Below are 18,978 nucleotides of genomic sequence, written 5' to 3' on the forward strand. Positions count from 1 at the left end.
TTAAGAAAAGAGAAACTTCCTCTTTTTTTTTTTTCTTAGTGATGCTTTCAGGGACTGACATGCTAAGTGGATGAGCCACACCGAGGCCAGACAACAGCTTAGGGATCAGGGCAATGGAAGAGCAACACAGGAAACTGGGCTGCAAAGAGACTAGACTGAGGACCCAGTGGGTTATCATTAATACCAGAAGCATGGGGCAGGGGGAGGTGGTGGGAGGACTCTGGGATCAAGCAGAGATAAGATACGCTTTGCAAAGATTTGGGGGGTAACAGGATCTCTGTAGCCAGGCTCTCCCTCCTGGTCCAAGCCACTACCATCATCTCTAACACCACACTCTCCCCACCAACTAGTTTCTCTTGCACCGGAAGTCTATTCTCTATACCACAGCCTCTACATTTTGGAAAATGAAAGTCTGAACATTTTATTCTTCCTACTCATAACTGTAAGCAACCTTAGAATACCCCGCCTACTCTACCAAAGTGGCCTTCTCCATCCCTTTCTCTGTCATTTGATTGGTGGGAAAACTGAGCCACAGAGAGGGGCAATGAGTTGCTCAGTATCGCACAGCACTGGCAGATCCTTGAGTAGAAGCAGGTCTCAACAGAAGCACAACAGTTAGGGCATTATATTCTATCCCAAAGTGATATATTCTTGTGTGCAGATTTGCAAGTCTAGAGTGGGAAATGGAATGTGAGTGAGGTTAAAATAATGGGGACATGAAATTGTATTGTACTGTGGAGATGGAACTGAAAATATACCAAATGCTTTTCCTGTTCCCAAAGGCTTACATAATCTTGGCACAAGGAAAGTACTCATTTCCTTTTTACGGAACCAGTTAGGAACTTTGAGTTAATGCCCACAGGCCAGACTTCCCAAATGATCAAATGCAGAATTTCAAGCATGTTCCTGACTTGCTTCCTAACAATTCAGTCACCCAGAAGGCCAAGAGAGTGACTCAGGACTTTGTTATTCTGTACTTGATTCTAACCAACAAAGGCAAATTGGTTATGGAATTAAAGATGCCAGGAATTTGGGAGAAAGCAGATTATGTCAGTGTCGTGTTGGTGAGAGCCAAGGATAGTTAAACATAATCAGATGTGTGCTCTAGATGATAGAAAATAGTTTAATAGATTCGGGTGGAGGAGGTGGTATTGGGAAATGGCTCACTTTCAGGCACGCAACTGTGGAAGGGAAGATGATTCTAAGCAGAATTAGAAAGTTCTACGAACAACTCAATGAGGAATAAGGGCAGTAGAATAAACCACTGTGGCTACCCAATATTCCCTTTAATGTGACACATTTTAAAGCGAACTTTCCCTCACAAGACACGTTAGCCTTCACCTTTGTGGAGAGAAAGTGACCCAGAAGGAGCACGATGGGCATTAGTTCAAAGCACTCGAATTCTTATCGTATGAGGAATTGCTGAAGAAGAAGAAGGTTAATGAACCTGAGAACTGTCTTTCAATATCAAGACGTCTTTCCTACACCAGCAAAGGCAGACTTTCTGTCGTCTGCAGAACAGAATCAAGACCATTGGGGAGTCATACTTGGGTTTAATAGGAGCGACAATTCCTAGCATTTGGAGGTGTGCATGGATAAAATAGACTCTGCTGTAGACATTATCGTTGCTTCTCTCTTGGTGCCTGGACGACTCCATCTCCTACCTCACTGAAGTCAGGCATGGCCCTGGGAGTGGCTCTAGCTGATGAAACCTGAGTCAAAGTAAAAGTGTTATTTCTGATAGTTGCCAGTGCTTAACTCTTCACCATGCTTTTCTCCTGCCTCAGTGAACACTGAAGCACTCCAAGCCTTGGTCTTGGAGTGACTACAATGACTAGAGTATCCCCTAACCACCACCATGACCTCGCCCTCAGACCCAGCCATACGCCTACATTGGACATGTAGCTTGAGTGGAAAATAAACCTTTGCTGTTTTTAGCCCCTGAATTTCATGGGTTTTATTACTTCTGCATAATCCTGACTAGCTCAGTGTCTTCAGGATGCGGTGGTTCCTTACATGTGAGCGTTAGCAAGATGGGCATTGGATTCTTGAGCCCCACACACTTGCCTTCTTTGCTTTTTTTTTTTTAACATCTTTATTGGAGTGTAATTGCTTTACAATGGTGTGTTAGTTTCTGCTTTATAACAAAGTGAATCAGCTATACATACACATGTGGTCCCATGTCTCCTCCCCCTTGCGTCTCCCTCCCTCCCACCCTCCCTATCCCACCCCTCTAGGTGGTCACAAAGCACCGAGCTGATCTCCCTGTGCTATGCGGCTGCTTCCCACTAGCTATCTACCTTACGTTTTGTAGTGTATATATGTCCATGCCACTCTCTCACTTTGTCCCAGCTTACCCTTCCCCCTCCCCATATCCTCAAGTCCATTCTCTAGTAGGTCTGTGTCTTTATTCCCGTCTTGCCCCTGGGTTCTTCATGACCTTTTTTTTTTTCTTAGATTCCATATATATGTGTTAGCATACGGTATTTGTTTTGCAGTTCTATTTACAATAGCCAGGACATGGAAGCAACCTAAGTGTCCATCAACAGATGAATGGATAAAGAAGATGTGACACATATATACAATGGAATATTACTCAGCCATAAAAAGAAAGGAAACTGAGTAATTTGTAGTGAGGTGGATGGACCTAGAGTCTGTCATACAGAGTGAAGTAAGTCAGAAAGAGAAAAGCATTCTTTGCTTTTTATTTTCCTTTGCTATACAATATTCAGACTCTTACTGGGGGTATAACTTAGTCAACTGGAATGTTCAACTGGTTCCACGACCTCCTAGGATATGGTCCCAATAACGCAGGCTAAAATGATTCTCTTGCTAAGCACACTCTTCTTTATCTCAACTGCATGCCCAGCAACATCATAAATTTATGGAACCTGTTCACTTGGGGAGTAGCCAACAGCAACAAGATAGCTCACCAAGCAAAGATTCTATTGCCACGCAGACACACCCACACAACATTATCTATGAAAACTGTAAGATGTCTACCAGAGATCTCTCGGCCAAAGTAACTTTTTTTTTTTTTTTTTTTTTTTTGCGGTACGCGGGCCTCTCACTGTTGTGGCCTCTCCCGTTGCGGAGCACAGGCTCCGGACGCGCAGGCCCAGCGGCCATGGCTCACGGGCCCAGCCTCTCCGAGGCATGTGGGATCTTCCCGGACCGGGGCACGAACCCGTGTCCCCTGCATCGGCAGGCAGACTCTCAACCACTGAGCCACCAGGGAAGCCCCAAAGTAACTTTTTGAACATGAATTTTGCAGTTTGTTTCTTATACGTTCATATTGACTGGGCTATTCCTAAGCGTCTGTCTCAGTGTTTGCATATAGGTGCGTTGTATACTTTTAACTGAGCTCCGCAAGGATGCCCTTGATACCATCTACTAACCCATGCAACAGAGTGAAGCACACACATGCCACAGTGTGTGGGTCACTTAGTGTTATGGTTAAAGTTGTTCTGTGCTGGGCAGTATTTATGCATTGGTTCTGTCTGGGGAAGAAGCTTATAAGGTGATGGGAGCCAGGAAGTGAAAGTAACGAAGTACGTACCTAGCATGAAAAGAAATGACATAGAATTAAAAGGTGATTCCAATGGTGGAAAAAATGGAAGGAACACATTTTAAATTATAATTTAAAATACATATGCATGCCTATATATGCAAATATGTATATGTATATTTTATATGGATTAAAACACCAAACCCACGACAAATTAACTGAAGTCTCACTTTTGTTTTTCACAGGAGACCAAAATCAACTGTGTTCGTCTGGCTACGAAAGGTATGTCGGCATGCCCTGTCTGTCTTCAGCCATTTAAGTACTTCTCCCTGTAGCCACACAGGGAAATTTTAGGCAACAATGGCTAAAAATAACAGAAAAGAATTGTTATTTTCATTGGAGTCATTTGCATCTAGCTATTAATATATACTTATGGTATATATTAATAACACAGTGCCTAAAGCATAGGAAGAGCTCAAAACATATTTGTTTAGTCAGTGGATGGCTGGATGGATGGACGAACTGGTACATTAATCAGTGGAGTGGTAAATATAAATTTACTCAAATAGTCTTCTCTATAGATTTTCATTGTATTTGGGTCTGTGTTTGGGTATTTTTTTTGCTTGTCAATTAGACCTATCTTCTGGTTTTGTGCTTTATTCAACTGGCGCGTGACTTTCAAAAATGAGGTGATTAGTGTTAGTGCCTTCGGTAATGAGAAAACAAACACTGCATCGTTATGTAGTTGGCATTTTCAACACTAATCCCGAAAACTAAGGCAGCATTGTTCAGGCTCATCACTTTTTGTTTCCCTAATTGTAATTGAATTGCCTGACTCTTTCCGTTGGTACATGTTTCTGTTTATTACTCTTTAAAAACAAAATCAATGAATGGTTTGTATATCATTTAACCTATGACAAGGTTGAATGGTTAGAAATCAGGTTTATCTTTCTGTTATAGAATTGATCCTTTAAACAGCTATCCTCTCTGTATAAACACACCAAAATTAGGCAATTGTACTCTGTTCCCTGCATTTATGGACAGCATATACAGGTTCCTAGATTGCTTCCACAGCGATGATAAGTGTAAATATAAGTAAACATATAGTCATAGATATAAACTGTAGACAAAGACAATGACTCAAGTACGTATACACATATGTGAGGATATACACGCAGGCACACACATACAGAGGAAAATGCACACATGTCAGGGAGGGGAAGAGACAAGGGACGGGGCGGGGGGGAGAGAGAAGACTATTTTATGGTTATCTGGCAAAATATGCAGTGAGACCTATCACTTTTATAACTTTGAAGAAAATCACATCAATTTGTAGGCAGAAAAGGGAAGATGCAGGAGGAAGAAGACAGGAGCACTAAGGGCTCCCTGTGATAAGAACTCACTCTGGTTTCACATCCGTCATGAGAGGTCGACATGTCCCTAACGTGTTCTCTCTCGAGAACCCAGGCTACCAGACAGAAAGAGATAAAATACTCCTTGTGAGGCAAGGAGAATTGATGGCCTGCAAACAAAAGTGACACAAATTATGGGCCTTGGCAGACTTCTCCACTGAAGAAAACAGATAATCTAGAAAGAAGAACCTCCTCAGATGGCTAGCACTAAAGCTCTGGTCTCAAGCTGGACAGCTGGGTGTCTGCAGCATCCCCCAGGAGCGGGCAGGAAACACACAGAGAAACCTTCCCCGTGACGGTGCTCCACGGCTCCCACTAGCTCTTGACCCCTAGACGAGGGAGGAATTGATGCCATTGATCTCCCCTGCAGGATGTGTGGGATCCTAAGGACACCCTCTGGGACGTAAGCCCTCCTAAAGGGGAGTTTGTTGGATCGTATTTTCTGAACCGGGAATTCGGAACATATGATCGGACAGGCAAAGGTATACGTGGGGACTTCGAGAGAGAATATTTTAAAGTATATGTTGCTGGCAATGTCAGGACTTACTGTCCTGATAGACATAGAGCCCACCATGCCACACTTCTCCGAAGTTGCATTGCTGATCTGCAGAATTACAGTGGCCTTTAAAGAACTGGAACAGAAGAGCTCTCTACCTCTTCTTAGCATAAGGATTTCTCTTCTTGTCTGATGTTTAGGTTACAATCTTGCTTTAGTGGAGTGTGTTGTGTACACACGCCAGGTGTGGCGTGGGAAAGGATAGGAATGCATTAATGAGTATGAATGCCCAGCTGGCCATGCCCAGGCAGGGCTCAGAGGAGTCGGGAGTAAGTGGTGGATTCCAAGCTTCCACACCCTTGTTTTCCAGTGAGGGCCGTCACTCCAGCCAGGAGAAGCAGGCTCTAGCAGCACCTGGCAGTGGGGCAGAGGGCTGGATAATGCAGAATGCCCATCAGCCACAGGTCAGGGAAAGCTGTGTTTGGCATCCAGGGTCAACTAATTCACGCACTGCCCGTGAGGGCTTGGTATCAAGGATCTAAGTCCAGGAATATTTGACCCATCCCTTTCCTGATGGTGTGAATCAAATTTCCCTTTTTATGGGTTTGCTGAAAATACTGTTTTTATTAAGAGAGAAAATACGATGGTGGGGATCCTACAGGCAGTGGGGTATGTGAAGTCCCAGCGGCAGATTCCGTGGGCCATCTGTCTCCCTCCGGGCTCCTCTACCTCGCCGTCATCGTGGCACCTCCTGCACGGGTCTGCCGGCGGCCGGCCAGCGCCTGGAGTATGGTCACACGGGCAGGCTTGAGGCCAGTGCTGTGACGATGAAGCAACTTGCTGATGTCCTGTCCCTGACCCTGGTGACTCCAGACAGCATCTGTGGTCAGCTGTGTGGGTCCCGGGGAACTGGAGGGCTGCCACTCAGAATGGAACAGGCTGGAGCTGTTCAGGGTCGTTCTGACCTGACCGGATGCCCAGGGCATCTTCTATTAAATACAGTCCTTGGTTCTGGCATGCAGCTCTAGCCCTTGTCTGTCTGTAAGGTCGCTGTGAGTCACCCAAGCTCTAATTAGTGCTGCCCAGTTTTGAGGTTTGCGAAGCAAAGGGCCTGGGTTAGTTTTCGGCGACTGCAGAGTCCCACAGACTAAGTGGCTTAAACAACAGAATGTATTGTCTTACATTTCTGGAGGCTAGAAGTCCAAGATCAAGGTGTCAGCAGGGTTGGCTCCTTTGAGGGCTGTGAGGGAGAGTCTGTTACACTCCTTTCCTCCAGCTTCTGGTGCTTTTCTGGCCATCTTTGGCATTCCCTGGCTTGTAGAACTATCACCCCGATCTCTGCCTTCTTCACATCTTCCTCTGTGTGTGTCTGTCCAAATTCTCCCTTTTTATAAGGACACTGATCGTATTGGATTGGGGGCCCACCTTACTCCAGTATGACCTCATCCTAACTTAACTAATTACCTCTACAAGGACCCTATTAGCAAATAAGGTCACAGTCTAAGGTTAGGACATTAACATAAGAATTTGGGGGGAACACAGTTCAATCCATAACCGGCCCCATGCAGTTAGGGGCAGTGTCCAGTGGTTCCCATTGAAACCTCTGACTCTTTACCATTCACAGCGTGATCCCGATAGCTTTTAGGGATGTGCAAGGAGCCAGAACGGGCCCTGCCAGAGGGGGCCCCGGAGGTGGGCTGAGGTCCAGATGTGGTTCCTGTTCCTTTCGGAAGCTGAGCGAGGCTGCCTCATGCAGAGGAGCTGCGTGTTCTGTGGAAGGAGCCCAGGGCAGGGGGTACACACAGTGGGCCACCCGTACACACCAGATGCTGGGTCCGTGGCAGCAGGACCCTTCCCAGACCCCACATGATGGTGGAGCATCAGGTGCTGGGCAGGGCCAGGCCTGCTGGGACGGGCACCAGCACCACTGTTTGAGAGGAGTTCTGATGAGCAACTGCTCGGGCCTAACCACTAATTTCCCAGTCACATTGTGCCATGGCAGGAAGGTCCTGGCACACAGCTGACCCTCGAAAAATGCCTGCTGAAGTAGGAAATGCATTTGAAGTCAGCATTTCACTGCTGCAAGGCTCGGAGACTCTGGGGGTCTCACTCCATCTTCTCAAACCTCAGCAGCACCGTATTTAAAGTGATCCCCATCTACCCATTCACACAACGATTTTTGAACATACCTCCTGCCAGTGGTTTGCTGATAAACCTGCTCTTTGTAAAAGAAAAGCCCTTATTTGTTGTCTTTGTCCATTTGCAGGGTGTAAAGATACCCACAAATCCAATATCAAGTTACCAGTGGTTTAACAACTGGCTTACAAGAAAGTCCTGAATGTTTAGTGACATTTCTTCTGTAGCGAGCAGATGCAAGCCAGCTGCAGCACACCGAGACCTCGACCCACTAGTTTGTTATGAGGATCAAATGACATCATAAACATAAACGTGGTTTTATTTACTGCAAATTGTCCTGGAAATTGTAAAAAATCATGATCGATGACCATTATTTCTCCCGTGTGGTCAGCTCACTCACTGAGCACGTGTGAGCCAGGTACCTTGTAAGGAACTAGGGATTTTGTGACGAACCAGCAGGCGTGCTTCTGGTCCTCAGGAAGCTCACAGTCTAGGGCAGAAACAGACGTTAAGTGAAGGATGGCAACAGACAGTGGTGGAGTTACGATTGTGATCAGTGCCTCTAAAGAGAAGTGAGAGGTACTGAGTAAGGTGTGATGGCAGCAGAGCTAAAGCCCTAGGCACTAATGAGTGTGTGTTCCTGGGACACCCCCTGGGGCTCCCTCCCCTGGGATGGGTGCAGCGTGAGAGACTTCGTGCCCCCTCGTCCCATCACCACCCCTTCTCAACTAACACTGGGAATTGAGTCGAAGGGTGGCATTTGAGAAGCCAGCGGACTCAGGACCTCACCCTGTGAGAGGAGCTACACCCTTGGCCCAGACTCCACGGGAAGAGCCAAGTCCCCTGTGTTTAGAGAGCATCTGGCCGGTGGATTCACACACCACCAGGGGGCAGTATTTATTTATAGAGCCGGGGCAGAACCTCCTGCTGAAGGCGCTGCTAAAGGACTGTGGGGTGGAAGTTTGGTATTAGCTAGTGGAAGGGTTAGTTCTGGGATTAGGACAGGCTCCTCTCAGAATGCTGGAAGGCAGTCTTTTTCATTGATATGTACCTTGTTGATATGTACCTTGTTCCCCAGCCAGGGCTTGGCTGTTAACGCTGACTGGAGTTTCAGAGGAATCAGAACATGAGTTCAGCTGTAGTGGGGAAGAGAAATTTGTCAGTGAGCAGATAAAGAAGAATGGTAGCATTTTAAGACAGATTCCCGAGAAGCAGAGCCCGAGGCAGGGATTTGGGTGCGTGGGATGTACTGAGGGAGAGCTCTTGGAAGACATCTGTAAGTGCAAGAGGGAAAAGGCTGAGTAAGAATCTCTTCTCAGATAAAGTTAAGTCTAGGCAAGATCCCGGGGTAGAGTGTAAAGTTCTCCAAAGTTGTTCAGCTTTGAGGCAAGAAACCAGGACTCCTCCCCCATACCAATCAGCCCTTGGAATTTTCCCTTCCCTTCCCCTTCTCCTTCCCCTCAGGAGATGTCTCAGGTAGCTCCAGAGGAAGTGGCACCTCTGAGCCTTGCACAAGTCTCTGGACAGAGTCACAGGGGTGAGTCCTTAGCCCCCCACACACGCAGGAGCTGGAGGATGTCACACCAATCTGTAAAGGAGATCTGGGTGTGGCACCAACAGCGTGGACCACAGGGCTCTTATTATATGGAGCATGTAACATCTTCAGGTTGAGGATGGCAAAAAGCTAGTGGAATTGCCTCAAGTTCAAGATCTAAAAGAACATTTCAGAAGCCCTTTGCGTGGCAGACTTTAGCTCCGGGAGTCTGCTCAGAGCTATATAGAGAAAACTACAGCCAATGGGTAAATAGACATTAAGTTTTGGTTTGGAAACAGAGAACTCTGATTCAGACTTTGAAGGGAGGGCAGTGAGGGAGAAAAAAAGATCCATTCAAAAGTTAGGTTTTGTTCTTGTAGTTAAAACAGCAACTGTGAGAAAGGGCAAGTAAGAGGGAGGTGGACTTAGACCCATTCAATACTATTCACTCTCTATTTGGAAGACGGGGGACGGGCTCGTTGTAGGAGCCAGGTTGAAGAGACGAGCAGAACATGCCTGGGAAAACGGAGCTTGTGAAAACTTGGGGTGGGAGACCTCAACTTCCAAGGTGCTGAAATTTAAGTGAGAGACAACTCTTCCCAGGCGAGCGGATCATCCTGCCTGTGGAGGATGCCCAGGGTTGCAGTGGCTGAAAGAGGTACCCAGTATCTCAATTCATACCCTTCTGGCTGGGCCAGAGCAGGCCATGGGGGAAATGGAACTGAACACAGAGGCTCAGTTCTGGAACCAGATTGGTCCGTTCCCCTTCCAGAAGCTGTGTGCAGTTCCATCCAAGCCCTCCTGCCTACGCATTCTCCTACCTAATTCTTCCCCACCTCCTTCCATGTACTCGTTCACTTTGCTGCTTCCTCCCGCCCACAGGCCCTGCCTCCACCAGACTTGACTGCATGATCTGGCCCTTTCCTACCCTCCAGCTTCATCCAGGCTTCTATCCTCTTATTCACTGCACTCCAGCACACTGCTCTTTCAAGCTCCTTCCAGCCTCAGGACTGTTGCCGAAATATCGGCTTCCCTGTGCACCGATGCCAAACGGAAATACGGAGGCAGAGATTTTGGAGGAAGAGGGAGATGGCTTTATTGTTCTGCCAGGCAGAAGGGAAGACACAGCAGGCTAGCGCCTCAAGAACTGTGTGTGTCCTCCCCCCCTCCCCCCAAACGGAGAAGATTTTATATGTGGGACTCGCAGTCCAGGGTATATGATAAGGATCAAAGTAGTGAAGGTCTTGCATTCTTCTTCCTGCATTATTTCAAAACAGTCACAGCTGGCATCAGGCAGCCAGGTAATTGAGTCAGTTTGTCTCTGGGTTATCGGCTTGCAACCTTTTTTCTGAAATGCAAATGCTACAAAGGGCGATTTGCTACAAGGGAGCGCAGGATGTAATTCACATAGTGTTAAAGAGTAATAGGTTAGCTTTGTGATGTACAAATCTAGTTACAGACACTACAGATTAGTAACAGTTAAAAACCAAGAGTGATTAACTCTTTCAGGTCATGTTATGTTTCTTCTCTAGCCTGTTCACTGTTCCCTTTACTTTCCTTGTTCTCAGGAAAGGGAAAACTTTATTTCTGTTTTTGCTGCAGTAAGACCTTTCCTCATCCTGCCCCCTCTGCCTGAAATTATCTAGCTTAACAGATGTACATCTTTCAGATTGCAGCTTCAATCCCTCCTCCTCAGAAAGACCATCCTAACCTCCAGTCTAATGTGTATCCCCAACGTTTTCCACTCTCGTTATACCCTGTCCTTTTTTTCATAGCATTCATCATGACTTACAAATACATATATTTTTGTTGGCTTACATATTGATTGTCTCCCAGCGAGATTCTAAGTGAAGTAAGTGAAAGGATCGTGCCTATTTTGAGCCATGTTGTGTCCCCAGATTCTAACGAACATTAGTGCTCAGTAATATATGTTGAATGAACAAATAGATAAATGAATGGGCTGATCACTCAATTAATGTATGGATCAATGGCTAGATGGCTGGATGGCTGGATGGATGGATGAGGTCTTCCATGACCTCATTTTTTCAAATACAAGCTACTTGTCAAAATGTTCTCTTGAGGACTTCCCTTGTGGTGCAGTGGTTAAGAATCCACCTGCCAATGCAGGGAACACGGTTCGAGCCCTGGTCTGGGAAGATCCCACGTGCTACGGAGCAACTAAGCCCGTGCACCACAACTACTGAAGCCTGCGCGCTCTAGGGCCCACGCGTGGCAACTACTGAGCCCACGTGTTGCAACTACTGAAGCCCATGTGCCTGTGCTCTGCAACAAGAGAAGCCACTGCAGTGAGAAGCCTGCGCACCGCAACAAAGACCCAACGCGGCCAAAAGAAATAAATAAAATTAAAAAAAAATTTTTTTAATGTCCTCTTGGAAGGTAGGAATAAAAGTGGTAGAGGCAGGGATTAGCTACATGATCTACAATCCCCACTAACAAAAAGACCAGCCAGGCTCCGCTTAATTGCCTGTTGTGACAGGGACCTCACTACTCCCCCAGGGAGGTCATCCCACCATTGGACACTTCAGTTGAAGGAAACCTCAACATCAGGGGTCCAAATTGGCTCCCTATTAGTTCTGCCATTCAGTCTTTGGGGCCACATAAATCTGCCTTTTCTCCTTCCAGAAAATAAAATTTGCCTCCTCGGACTTGTTCCCCCCACCCCAGTTGGGGGCAATCAGGTCCTTGCTTGTCCACTGTCTTCCCATTGGAACCTCTCTGGCCGCCCGCAGGCAGCCTCACTCCCATCTTTGGCGCCAGCCGGCAAGGGAACACAGCTGGCTCTGCAGACTCCCGCTGGGTGTGCCCAAGTGGCAGTTGGAAAAATCAGCTTTGATTTGATTTGCAAACTGAGCCCAGTCATTGAGACAAAATAAATCCGGAAACCCATAAAGCCATTTGCAGAATTGCTTTGCAGAAGAAAGTCACAGTTTTAATCTAGTAAACAGTCTCTAAGGATCCCATTAAAACAACCCCCTCAGAGTAGGTGCTGAAAGCTGAACTCCAGAATAATGAAGCATGAGATAAGGGGCCAGTGTCACCCATAGTCCCGTGCTGCCTGGTGGTATTGATGGACCAAAACCACTGTCTTGGGTAACAAGAGGGTGGGTAATAGTCTTTTGTAAATGTGGCTTCTTTTTTTTTTTTTTAATTAATTTATTTATTTGTATGTTTATTTTTGGCTGTGTCGGGTCTTCGTTTCTGCGCGAGGGCTTTCTCTAGTTGCGGCAAGCAGGGGCCACTCTTCATCGCAGTGCACGGGCCTCTCACTATCGTGGCCTCTCTTGTTGCGGAGCACAGGCTCCAGCTGCGCAGGCTCAGTAGTTGTGGCTCACGGGCCCAGCCGCTCCGCAGCGTGTGGGATCCTCCCAGACCAGGGCTCGAACCCATGTCCCCTGCATCGGCAGGCAGACTCCCAACCACTGCGCTGCCAGGGAAACCCTGTGGCTTCTTTTTATAATGGCTAAGCCTGAGGTAGATTTCATCCAGCGTTTTCTCTCCTCTCTTCCTAATGGATTCTCACCCCTGCAGGGACAATAAATAACCATTCTCCAGTGAGATGCCCTCATTTCACAGATGCTAAGACTGGGGCCCAGAAGGGGAGTGATGTGTCCCTATGTGTCCCTGGCTTTTTTAGTTACAAGAATAACCTGCCGCAGGTTATGTGAGAAGCCAAGCAAGATGTAGGAGTTGTCTGCTATCAGATAGGAAATGCCCGCTGCCCGCCCTCCCTGCTTCCATTGATCTACTTCTATATGGAAGGTTCTGTCTTGTATAAAGCTTCCTCGAGAGATTACCTGGAATAATGGGAAATCAGAGACACCTGGTTTCAAATCCCACATCCAAAATTTAGCTGTTTAACCTTGAACAAGTCACGACCTCTAGGAGTCCATCCCATCCCTTTTAGGCCTACGATCATTAGTTCTTTCCCCTGATAATTTGGGATAATGCACATAAAAGGTCAAGAACATCATAGATGATACAGCTTGCATGGCCTTTCTTCCTTCTTCTGGGTCTTGTCTTATATGAGACCTGGAGACCCAGGTCTACTAAGCACACATCTTCTCTCTGCTCTTCCCCAAGGAAGAAAGCCAAAGCCTGGACCGTAGTCGCTTCTCATGCAGTTGTACAAACCAGGCATTTATCAAATGGACTCAGGCTAGATTCAAAGTGCAGAAACTGAGAGGGGACAGGAATGACACTGGCCTTGGCTCTCAGCATTTATCCTCTTCATCTACAGGCCATTGTGTTTAGATGAGCTCCTACACAGCAATAATATATTTGCATTGCCTGAGTATAAGGTTTTGCTCATGCACTTGCTAACCTTTGACTGTGGCACTTTTCCCCTTCTCATCATCTGCCCGGCAATTTCAGGAGGGATCCGGAATCACAGGGTGCTCAAATCTAGCTATGGCAGCTGGAAGTAGGGGCTATAATGAAGGATCACTTGTGAGAGGCTAGGCTATAGTGAGTGAGTCTGTTGGAAAACTCTTGGTTATTGTTCAGTCCTTAGAAGTCCTACCAGACTTTCAGAGGAGAAAGCCCAGGTGTGTGTTTTGACGTTAGGGCAGGGGAGTGGTACTCCTCTCTAGCCAAGCCCCATGAGATGAATTTTCCATGCTCGGGGTTCTCAGAATTACTTTAGTGTAACAAGGTCTCTTTGTCCCTTGGGCCTCTTTGCTCTCACCCAGCATCTTCTGGACCCTAAAATGCCAATGGAATAATGTGGATTTCCTTGAAGGTTATGTGACAAGATGGAATAAGAGGATCATATCATGAGTATACTGTAAAAGAACCTAAAGAAGACCTTTAAATATCCCAACCCTTTAACATTTTTTTTGCTACAACAGCTGGAACATCTGTCTAGTCTTCTCTGTCCTCGCCCTACTCCCTACTCTCTAGATTTGCTCTGGCCACCACCCCGTGACACACAGACGTGCACACCTTCTCCACACCCCACTCAGAAAGACAAAGCTGGTACAACAGAGTCCAGAAAACAAAAGCCAAGACCAATACTTGTCCTTCAAGCATATCCCTGGGGAGTCCTATTTCATCCCTCTAAACTAGAAATGAGGAGTATCTACTTAAAACCTGAGACACCCAAGTTGACTTTAGCTCAGATCTGATATCCCAAAGTCATTGCATCTTATGAAGGGAATAGTAGGCCTTTTAAAATCAGGAGTCAAGGAAAGGGAGAAAACGTGGGTAGGCTGGAGCCAAGGGATAGAAATACAAAGCATAAAGCTCCACTGGAGCTTTCTCTGATGGGGTCTCAATGTAGTGTCGGGAGTGTTAGCAACAATTAACCACCTACTGTGTGCAAGTCATAGGGCTGTGTGTTCACATGAGTCTCCAGTGCAATGATAGCAGTAAAGCCTGGCATTTATTATGCACTAAATAAATAGTGGTCACCATTATTACCCTTACTTAAGAAATGAAGCAGTGTAAGCTCAGATGGGTTAAATAAAGAGCTTAAGGTCCCTCAGAATTGTCACTCAGATCTAACTCCAACGCTCATGGCATTTCCATGGCGCCATTTTGAATCTTGTCAGTACCACAGACTGGGTGAGATTCTATGAGCCGCTGTCAGGGTCCTCTGTCTCCTATTTGTTAACCCCTTCCCATCCCTCTCTTCCAGTAACAGCTGATAATAGAACCTTTAGGGTGTGATGATGGGTCTTTGGCCTGTCTTTAGCAGTATCCAAGCTAAGTCCTGGGATCTGGAGCAGAAGGTGGGGTCCCTCAAGGAGCCCTCAGCTTTACTTCCACAATGTACCGAAGCTCATAAATGAAGAAATTAATTTGTCTTCAAGGTTATCTGATCCAGGGCCATCTTTAGCCTATCGGCATCTCTTTGCATTCAACCTTCATTGCTTTAGAAGGGAAAAAAACCAGAAAGCAAGTCTGAGGCACTCAGTATTCAGACCTCCTTCTTCTTTGCATGGTCCCAATGTTTTTGTTAATGGCTGTCATAGATACATATGAGCAAGCTCTGGAAGCTGTGAAGAGAGAAGGATCATGAATCCTCCAGTAAAAAAGCCACATTGTAGGCAGACCGGATGACAGAGGAGAAAGCAAGGGACTTCATCTTTTGTTCTGCTGAATTAGTCAGGATAAGCTAGGCTTTGCTGCAACAACAAATTAATACCTAAATCTCAGTAGTTCAGTGCCACAAAGGCTTCTTTGTTGTTATGCCATCTAGAATATAAATGGCCTCAAAGGACCCCATAGCAGGGGAGAAGTAAGTATGGAAGTAGTAACCTGGATCTTAAATACTTCACTTGGAAATAACTCATGTGACTTCCACTTACATGACCTTGATGAGACTAGAATTCTTCCATATGCCTTAAGGAGAGATGGGCCAGGCACCAGTAAACACCAGTTGTCTCTAGCACTAAATATATGAGTCCTTTTCCTATTTCTACTTCCTTTGTGTCCTGCTAAGACCCATTATCCATCACTTAACTTCTACTACTCCACCCACTGGGAAGACGTCTCCCCATCCCAGCACCTGTCCAGATACACCTCTGTTCCCACCCCTCATAGCTAAGCATTCCTGCTAAACAGTTATAGCCATAAATTGTAGGGTGGGGAGGCTCCTCTGGGCCTCCCAACCAAACTAAGGCTTTAACTCTTTTTCATTTAATCCTCGAAAGAACTTCATGAGATACTTACTGTCATCCCCATTTTATAAGTAGAGAAATTGAAACCCCAAAATGTGTGTAATTTTCCAAGTGACACGGCTAGTAAATGAAAAATACTAAACTAGAATTTCATTTATCCATTTAGTTTTGAGTGCAACTTAATATTGATATGTGGTCCCCCGTCTCCTAGAGGTTAAGAAGTTTGTCTTTGGATTTGGACAGTCTTTGACTCCAGGCTAGAAAATGTACTTAACTGCTCTGTATCTCAGTTTCCCCACCTATGAAACAATGACAATAACACCACTTACTTCACGGGGCTAATTAAGAAGTTAATGAGCACATCAAGTGCTTAGTGCTATGCCTGGCTAATAATAAGCACTGAACAAATAGTAAGTAGTGAGGGAGCCAACCAAGAGTAATTATATCAATACGCTATGATGAGGGCTATGGTGAAGGTAAATTCAGGACGCTGTGGAAGCAGAGAGAAGAGACACATAAGTCAAGGTAGGGTGTACCTTCTCAGGTATGTGGTCACTGAGACAAAGTTTTGAAAGAAGAGTGACAATTATCATATTGAACAAGGCTGGAGAGTAAGACAGGGAGGTCTTCTGAGCTGAGGAATGTACACGTGCAGATCACTGGAGGCAAGAGAGGTGGCCACTGAACTTGAACGGGACGGGGTTCCTTTGAACCATGGCTAGAATGCCAGTGTGACCACAGGAGGCTGGGAGGGATCAGAGGTGAGGCTGGAGTGGTAAGCAAGGCCAGGACACTGAGGACACTGCATTAGCCCCGTGGCGTCTAGAGGAGCAATGATTGTCCTGAGACAGTGCGAGCCCTTGGAGGTGCTCGGCAGGCTGCCTTTGTCGTGAAGGCTACCCTAATTACAGCTTAGAAACTGGACCAGAGAACGGAGACTGAGGCAAGGATAAGGCTGGAGCAGGGAAGAACAGGTAGGAGGCTGCTGAAAGAGGCCAGATGGGGATTTGAGTCACCTCTTCTCTCAGCCTTCTATTTCTTTTTCTGACATGCCAGGCCAGCAGTCTCTGTCTTGCCTGCCTCAAAAGGTTGGGGGCACATTTACTAAAAACATGCACTTAGAACAGGGGTCGGCAAACTTTTCTGTGAAGGGCCAGATAGTGACTTTCAGTTTTTCAGGCCATATGGTCTCTGTCACTACTTCTCCACTTTGTCATCGTAGCACAAAAGCAGCCGTAGATAATGCATGTAAAACGAGTGTGGCTGTGTTCCAATACAAATTTATTTATGGACACCGAAATTTGAATTTTATTTAATTTTCATGTGTCACAAAATATTACTCTTCTTTTTATTTTTTTTCCCAGCCATTAAAAAGTGTAAAAACCATCTTCACCAGTGGGCACACAGAAAACAGTGGGTGGCCAGATTTGGCCTACCAGCTATAGTAGTTTCCTATAAAACTAGAACGTGATTTGAAAGGGGTGAAGTTGGACTTGGAATGTGGTTTGAAAATGTTGAAGTTCCCCATACCTTTGAGGGAGGAGTATTATGATTACCGTTGACTGGTGGTTACAGTTTGACGTATTTCACAGCTGTTGGTAAAGCTTGCCATTTGTGTGAATTTTTGAAATTATGTATTTCCTGTTTCTCAGTTGGTCTGGGACGTCCTACCCCTCTCTCCATTTTGTATAAGGACTTTATACAATTTTGTTGATGAATCACTAGAGAAACACGCAGCCTTTGACGGGGCCTAGGACACCTTCCTGCTTTTTGATTCAGTTTCGACGGGCAAGTAGTGGGTTCAAAAGGACAGAACATTGAAGTCGTACAAACCAGGATCTGAATACTGCCTCTGCCAGTTCAGAGTTCTGTGGCCTTGAGCAAGTTATATCAATTTTCTGATTCATCCTTCCTTCATTCATTTATTCAACAGATATACCCTGAGTACCTACTGTGCAGCTCCACCACAATGCCACAGCAGGACATTTGTAAATGACAGTGACTGATTTCAAGGAGACTCAGAATTGCGGGGGGTGGCAGCCACTTAAAATACAGTGAGGTTATTGCTTGGGGAAGGGAAGACCAGGGTGTTCGGGGAAGACAGAAGAAGGGCACTGACTCATATATGGTGGGTCTCCCAGAGCGAAGGACTTCTGAACCGACACCTGGAGGATGAACAGTCGTCATCCAGGTGAAGAGGCAGGAAGGGGGTATTTCCACACCAAGTTACCAGCCTAGGTAAGGCCTGCCGACAAGAAGGTGGGCCGGGGGGCGCTGCTGATGAGGGAAAGGAGTTTATTGTGCTCGGGACAGAGCACAGAGTGCGGTGGTGGGAGTGGAGAGAGGCTGGAGGGGCGGGCAGGGAACTCATCACTGACGGTCTGTGAACTGGGTTAAGGAGGTTGAAGTTGACCTGGAGCACAACAGGGTCACTGATGCGTTTCGACTGAAGGATGGAGAACGGACTGAAGGGGACAGGACTGGAGGCGGGAGGACCAGCAGGGGCTGCTTCAATAACCCAAGCGAAACAGGAGGATGTCTTGAACGGAGTGGAGATGAAATTGGAGAGAAGGGGGCAGCTTCAGTACCTTTTCTGGAGTAGAATTAAGAAGGCATGCCAAGTGATCAGAAGTGGGAGATCAGTAAAAAGGAGAGGTAAAGGACGACTCCCAGGCTTGTAGACGGCGTGGCTACGTGGATGGTGACGCCATTTACTAAGAAAGGGAAGACGGGGAGAAGATGTCTGGGTGGAAAGGCTATGGGTTCGTTTATAATAATACTGACCTTTCTGGGTTGTTCTAAGTCTTAGAAACATTGTATGTGAAGTACCTGGCAGAGTCCCTGGCATGTGGTGGGTGCTTGATAAATGGTGACTCTTATTATTTCATTAAAAAAAATCTATTTCAGGCCCTGTTTTGTTAGATCATGATGTTCTTTTGCTGTTTAGCGTGAGCTCTTCAGAGCCGCGAGAATTGCAGCTTTGTTCACCGTACTGCACGTGTTCATGTGTGTTTCTTTCTCTCCTTCTCTTCTGCATGCTGCCTGGGGACTGGCTTCCTTGTGGTCAGCACCAATGGGCAGCGCCCAGGTGACCCCGGGGACTCCACTCTGCCTTCTCACCACAGGTGATCACCAGAGCCCTGGGCGGGGGGGAGGGGAGTGAGAGCAGCCTGTGCTCAGTGGTCCCTGGAGGCCAGGTGCACCCGAGAGGAACTGGCAGTCTCTCCAACCCACCCACATATCCACCCACG

At 46.5% G+C, this 18,978-nt stretch overlaps 1 protein-coding gene across 1 annotated transcript in view; it reads left to right on the forward strand.

Annotated features, from left to right (window-relative positions):
• Positions 1 to 18,978, forward strand: part of PTPRT (protein tyrosine phosphatase receptor type T) — a 1,082,400-nt gene that overhangs the window by 859,049 nt on the left and 204,373 nt on the right. Inside the window, exon 13 of the mRNA XM_027078280.1 lies at positions 3,754 to 3,790. Within this exon, the coding sequence (XP_026934081.1) occupies positions 3,754 to 3,790 (37 nt within the window). The remainder of the gene's footprint in view (positions 1 to 3,753; positions 3,791 to 18,978) is intronic.

Source organism: Aethalodelphis obliquidens, unplaced genomic scaffold, assembly GCF_003676395.1.
Source record: "Aethalodelphis obliquidens isolate GAN/ISIS:26980383/991018 unplaced genomic scaffold, ASM367639v1 scaffold42, whole genome shotgun sequence".
NCBI lineage: Eukaryota > Metazoa > Chordata > Mammalia > Artiodactyla > Delphinidae > Aethalodelphis > Aethalodelphis obliquidens.